The sequence below is a fragment of the Armigeres subalbatus genome, chromosome 2 (genome assembly GCF_024139115.2).
Source record: "Armigeres subalbatus isolate Guangzhou_Male chromosome 2, GZ_Asu_2, whole genome shotgun sequence".
Lineage (NCBI taxonomy): Eukaryota > Metazoa > Arthropoda > Insecta > Diptera > Culicidae > Armigeres > Armigeres subalbatus.
In genome coordinates this window covers 167,913,550-167,920,670 of record NC_085140.1, presented here as the reverse complement: position 1 = coordinate 167,920,670, position 7,121 = coordinate 167,913,550, and the positions used below count along the sequence as shown (strand labels likewise).

The following is a 7,121-nucleotide window of genomic DNA, read 5'->3' as shown; positions in this document are numbered from 1 at the left end:
CTGATCAAGGAAAGACAAGTCAGTGAGTCGTATATTGCAATCCTGGAAGTCCAGCGCCATAACCGTATACTTTCTGATAATTCTAGAGAACAGATTTTCTTCGTTTCCTTACTGGGGAATAACAAGAAACTGGAAATCTTGTAATACCGGGCGTGAAAACAGGAAAGGTATATCCGTCTGAATTCTATTTCCCATCATATGCTGGAAGCCCACTGACGGCAGCATATTGGACCATTGTCCCTATAGCGAAGACCTGTGTCGATTGAATAGTAGGGGCTCGGAAAAGGACTCACTGCAGTCGAACGGACGAGCGAGGGTCGTAGTGATTTTCCTCCCATCATCCGTTTTCGTCCTCGCAAGCGCGTGCGTTGCCAGTTCAACATGGGTTTTGTACCGACAGAAACTGCATTACTGACTGCCTCCAGGGTTCTGTTTGTTTGCTCCTATAATTGTGATGAATTGGAATAGTGCACTGGACAGGATTGCGCGGATCCGTTTGAATGGTACATTGTTGTTGTGACGGATGGCTAAGGTTCGACTTACGCACGGCATGCCCGGAATGGGGTAGCAGCGAGAGTAGTTTAAAGGGACAAAGGTACAGCAATCGGTACATGAGTGGCAGTGTTTCCAGAATAGCAGTACAGAAAATCTGGGGGAAATCCGTTTATTGAAGTACATTTTTCAATTTAATTTGAAACGATATACGCAGTTTTGAATTCTGGCATTACTGTATCGTCCCCTCTGTGTAACTGGCTTCAACAGCAACATTCGTTTTTTCACTAACAATGTTGCTCTTCAATGTAGTGTGTAAACAGATAAAATCCAATGAATTTTTGATTTGCTGATTACGCTTGTTCTGGGATCCGTCAATGGTGATGCTTCGGTGGATTTTAAAAGTTCATAGATTACATTTTCAATTGTTTACTTTTCTAAATATTTGACTACTGGTTTATTCCCAGGTTAGACGGATGCACTTCATTCGATGGAAATGTTTTGTTGATTGGACAGAACTAATCGTACTGGAACGAATTGCGATTTCATGGATATTTCGGATGGTCGGCCAACTTATTTGCGCCTAAGGGTGGTTTCGGGTGAACATAATCACAATTATTAATGGCTTTTAATTGGTGTTGTATTTATTTATGAAAAAGTGTACAAAATATAATCTTTCGATAGAAAAATAGCTCATATACATTCACGCAGTTATCCTGTGAAAAATTTGAAGGCATCGAAGATTGTCTCATCATAATATCATCAAACTGAATATTTTTTTCCAAGAAAACTATCAATTTGAAAATACCATGAAACTGTTTATTAAGAATTTGTCTAGTGTGACTAGTAGTTTCCATCAGACCTTTATCGTTAGATTTGTATTCCTATTAATTATTATGGCACTTGATTATTTTTTCGAGCAGATCTGGTTAACATCAGAGGTGCTTGAAAAAATTGCATAGCATTTGGTGATAATAATAATATAAATATACTTTTAACGCATTTAAGAGTATGTGTTTGCGTCATAGTGCATATACGCCTAATTTGGACAGAAACACATGCTATTGTTTGCGTTTTTTGCGATTGATCTTATTTACATAACAGTGAATACCAAATCGCGACACTTTACATTTTCCATTGAAAATAATAGAAAATATAAAGCATGTTGAAAATGATTTACTTATCATACACTTCTTATGACCTTAAGCTCTAAATTCACTAGTTCACCTACTTGATTATTTATCACCAGAGTTTACATTATGCACTTATAACTTGTTAACTGTGTGTCTAAACGTACAAACGAATACAAAAGCTCAACAGTTCATACTACAAGCCAACAGGATAGTTTTCGGCAGGATGTTTCTTACATGCGTCTGCTTGAAATCCCGTTGGTTCATTGTAAACGGATGTTTCGGTCCACGGCGGGGTTTGGCTGTAGAAACTGCTGCCGTAGTGCATTCCTTGCTGTTGGGGCATTTGCTGCGTCGATTGCGCTGCCATTTGATATGGGGAACTACAAACCTCCGACGGGTTGACTGAAGGTTGCTGGTAGTATCCTGAATTAAGCGCGGATTGTTGTTGGTGATAACCCGCCGTTGCTGGAGGATATGTTTGACTGAGGTAAGGTTGCTTATGACTATTGTAGGCTGCATCGAAGGCACCTCGGAACATTTGATAGTTTTGCTTTGAAAAACTTGCATGATCGTAGTGCTGAGGATTGCTCATTGTTATACCGTACTGGTGCATGCTGTTGTAAAAATCACTGCAGCCAAATCCAGATTCCATGAAATGTGGTGGTGGATTGATGAACATGGCGTCGAAAAGTTCCTTGTTAATCCTTTCGCCACTTAAAGTTAGGCTCTGGAGTTTTTCTAAATCCAGATGAACGTCGTCATCCAGTTCAAGTACATGAACTAGCGAAAAAATGTAATTATATGCGAATCGCAGTGTTTCTATTTTGGTCAGCTTGGTATCTTCCGGAAAGGTCGGAAGAGTGAGCCTAAGCCTTTCGAGAGCTTCGTTGAGGGTGTGCATCCGGTTTCGCTCCCGATCATTTGCTTTCAACCGACGGAAACGCTTGATCTTGACAACTTGCGTGGGACTACGGTTTCTGGTGATTCGGCTTTTTCCCATGGCATATTTCCGTTTAGGCTTTTGTTCTCCATTGGCGGCGTTTGATGGTTTGGTTGGTGTAGAGGTTTGAACACCTAAACTGGGACTAAACTCTGCTGACATCTGCTCCAAGCTTTTCTCTTTTAATGATTTTCGTCCACGTTTTCGCGGAATTTGCGGAAGAACACATGGAGGCGTGGCCTCGAAATCCAGTTTTCGCGAGGCATAACTGAACGACACGTCACCATTCGACTCCAAACTTTTCTCGAAACCACTATCTTCAGATGTATAGTCCGCAAAATCGTCGAAAGATGTTTCATCGAATCCACAGTAAGAAGACATTTTGAACGTTCTGATCTCACTACATTCAATTACTTATGTTGCAGTCACTGGTAAGTATCCATAATCTGTAGTTGTTAATCCACTGCGAGTCGCACTTATTCGAACATTTTACTCATCTGTTTCGATCTAATCTCTGCCGCTATCAAACACCAACTAACTCCTGTTCTATGCTCGCTCTGCATAATATACAAAGGATCTACACAGTCAGGACTCCCTGGAGGATTCCTGTTCGCTGATTTACACTCTCTCTTATGGTTCATCCCTTCTCTTACTCTCTAGTTGTGCTTCCCATTCACCTTGTTTATCCCTTTTCCGCTCATTCACCCGAACGAATCGAGCACATTGGAAACTAGCAAGGGTCGTACTCCCTCTTCATTTCCAGTCTGCAACAAATCGCACCGGTGAATAGTGGCCGAAAAAGCCAGTATTTATTTTGTAGTCAATTTTCTATCTATACACGATGCACTTCGTGATATTTTATCGACTTCAGTGCGAAAATTTTACAACTGGAAGATACTTTGTATTGCCGAAGATCCAGATAAAAGTTCTTGTACAATCGTACAAGTAAGTCATTAATTTTCGTCGTATTTTATCCGAGGCCACCTCACTGTGCACTGCGCCCCGACCCGGCAAGCCGCAGCGTAAAGTGCACAAGCCAAAAGAAATGCGTTTGTTTTTACTTCGGAAGCGCAATCTAATTTCGACCAATTGGGTGGTGAGCAGAATTTCGTTTTGATGCTCCGCTTGCTTGGTCGGTCGGTAGGCTCTTGATATTGAATGAATGCTAATCAGGACGGTCGTTGAGCGCGCGGGGACTTCAGCAGCAACAGCAGCAGTTGGGTTCGTCTAGGCGGGGGCATTCAAGTCATTCATCAAAAGAATCTTCCACGATTATGGTCTCGTCGGTAATTCTCAATACGGTCAAAGTTGTAAAGCTGGAGGGATGTAGAGAAGGCTCAGCTGAAAGTCTCGTTGGGATTTCTGTGAGTGAATTCGCAGTCGATGTGGGTGGGGGAGTTTGGCGTTGTCGAGGGTGTTATTGAATTGATATTGGGGTAGGGTGCAAAATGATGGTGTTTATTGGAGTGTGATCCATAAGTACATATAGATGCAGTTTATTTGGTAGGATTCCCTTCTTGTTGATTAATGGATTGATATGCCTATCAATGATTCTTTTTCACTTTATCATTAAATCTTACCGGATATTACCACCACAAAGTGCACAGATAAAATAATGTACCTAAATAAAGTTTAAAGAACTTAACTTTAAACATAAGAATAATTGATACAAACATTCTTGTGGCATTTTCTTACAATTTTGTGTAAGAGGTTCAACATGTATGAAATTTGTTTGTTTCTTCACCCAAAAAACAAATCTGACAATTATTGTATAAAATTTGGGCATATACAATTCTGTAAGCTTTTTATACACATATATTGTATTAAAATAATACAAACCTGTATCATTTCAATACAACAATTCAATACCAAATTTTCAAAACGACTTATCTGCTTTTGTAAACAAAGTTTCAAACTTCGATTTGACAAATCTGATAGCACTCCCACGCAAGCCAAGTTCACCAACAGATAGCAGAGTGTTGATGGAGTTAGTTTGCGCGGGAGTGCTATCAGATTCGTCAAATCGAAGTTTGAATCTTTGTTTACAAAAGCAGATAAGTTGTTTTGAAAATTTTGTATTGAATGAATCGCCCATTTTGAGCGTGCTTACAGCGGCACACTAGGAGTTAACTTTCTGAAATCAGTATGGCGAAAGGCATCTAAGGTTCGTGTCGTCAACCGTCGTTGCATGACGCGGCACGCCATTTCCACCAGCCGATTCCAACTGGCCGGATACACCGGCTGAAGCCACTCAGATGAAGCTTCCCATGACGTCCATCTTCGTCTACTTCTCTGACCAAACTCATGGACGTTATGGGAAGCTTCGTCCGAGTGGCTTCAGCCGGTGTATCCGGCCAGTTGGAATCGGCTGGTGAAAATGGCGTGCCAACGCGTCATGCAACGACGGTTGACGACAGTTCGATTTATCAAAATCAAGCACCTTCATCAAAACAAATATTTGGTAGGCGTAGTAGCGGACACCTTCCTACATAGCCGGTACCAAATAGTTTTTCGTGAAAAGTTCCTACGGTTGAGAAAACCCGCGTTAGATGTCTTTCGCCATACAAACTTCAGGTGGTTAACTCATGCTGGCTATTTTGCGCATATACTAGAGCGCCTGGATGTGACAGCGGCGGGTAGAAAATCAGCCACTGCCAATAATTCATTGTAATAAAATCTTCTGAAATTGTATACATATGCTCAATTATTATACAGTTTCTGTAAGATTCTTATGCAGAACTGTATTAAAATCTGCCATCCGCTGGTTGGGTGTTTACACACATATTGCATGAATAGTACACCAAAACCAGTGGATGGCGGGTTTTAATACATTTTTGCATAAGACCCTTACAGAAACTGTATGAAAGAGCGGGGCTAGTTGGCCGAGTTTTGCTTTCGGAATGTCTGCACTCATTCTGGTTACACTTTTCGAAAAACGGTTTCCACTGCCATCCAGAGTGTACTTATGTTTGAAATAATTTACTTCACCATTTTATCTTCCTTCAATGCTGCTTTTATTGGGTAATCGGTCTTAATTTGTAACGACTGGTATTTACTAAATTTTCAACTCTGCCAAACAGCCCAAACAAAATTCGGATGTTTTCGAGAACAATCACATTTTACCGGGTCCGGCAATTAAACTTTTCTTCGAAACTGAGTGTGTTGTGTGTTTTTGCTTCAGAGTTTTCTTTTTATCTAAAATTGTTTATTTTGTCAGAAGAGGGAAGATGTGTAGATGAACAAGCCTATAACACTCTGTTCCTCAGTCGCATTACAGATCATAGCAGCCATCGCACAAGACATACAATCGCAGTCAGTCAATTAGAGATTGTTCACGAGTTGTGTCGCGAGAGCAAGCAATCAAACATGTTGGGTAATTTGCAATTTGAATTGCACATTATTGTCTGCTGCTGAGTTCGCAAACAGTCACCGAGGGAGATAGAAGTGTGTGCCGCGCCGGTCCGAAAATCGTCACGGCGTCACGCCGAAAACCATTTTTGCCGGTGGCGGTTTCTTAACTATTTTTATTGGAATTTTTCGGGATAACTCTTCGAAATTCTTCTTTGAAATCTTCACTAGCAATTCTTCGAAGCTTCCGTGGAAAATTTTTCCAAAATTTTCAAAAAAAAAAAATCTATGCAATTTCCAAGCGAAATTGTTTAAAATCCATAGATTAAAAAGTTTGGAATATCTTTGAAAAATCAATTGAAAAATCACGGAAAATTCTTCGGAATTTTCATGGGAGATTCTTCAGAATTCTCTTGGGAAATTGTTCAACATTTACATGGGAAATTTTTCGGAATTTACTCATAAAAACCCTTCGCAATATCCGCGGGAAACTCTCAGGAGTTTTCAAGGGAGACTCTAAAATTTTCAGTAGAAATTCTTTGTTTATTTCCAAGAAAAAATCTATGCAAATTCTCCTTAGCCTAGCGGTAAGATGCGCGGCTATAAAGCAAGACCATGCTGCGGGTGGTTGGGTTCGATTCCCGGTGCCGGTCTAGGCAATCTTCGGTTTGGAAATTGTCTCGACTTCCCTGGGCATAAAAGTATCATCGTGTTAGCCTCGTAATATACGAATGCACAAATGGTAACTTGGCTTAGAAACCTTGCGGTTAATAACTGTGGAAGTGCTGAATGAACACTAAGCAGCGAGGCGGCAATGTCCCAGTGTGGGGATGTAATGCCAATAAGAAGAAGACGAAGAAATTCTTAAGGCAATTCTTCGGATATAACGCGGCTACTTGTTCAAAATGCGGATTTGAAGATAAAAATCAATGGATTTCAACGGAAAAGCGTTCAAAGTTTCCAAGGAATTGTTTTTCGGAAGTTCCCCAGGCAATCCTACGGAATACGAAATTCTTTTGTACGAGATTTTTTTAGTCTATGTGTAATTTTTCGGAATTTCCACGAGGATTTTTTCAGAATTCCACTTAGTTAGTTAGTTAGTTTTTTCTCGGGAGCAATTTCTTAAGATTTCTACGAGAAATTCTTTGTATTGACCCTAAAACAATCTTCGGAAGTTTCACGGAAAATGGTTCAAAACGGGGAAAAGT

The 7,121-nt window shown here is 40.4% G+C and overlaps 1 protein-coding gene across 1 annotated transcript; it reads right to left on the bottom strand.

Moving 5' to 3' along the window:
* Positions 1-1,114: 1,114 nt before the first annotated feature.
* On the bottom strand, positions 1,115-3,088 carry LOC134215452 (basic helix-loop-helix neural transcription factor TAP). Its single transcript, XM_062694641.1, has one exon. The coding sequence runs from the start codon at positions 2,944-2,946 to the stop codon at positions 1,819-1,821; it is 1,128 nt and encodes a 375-aa protein (XP_062550625.1). The 5' UTR covers positions 2,947-3,088; the 3' UTR covers positions 1,115-1,818.
* Between the last annotated feature and the right edge of the window lie 4,033 nt (positions 3,089-7,121).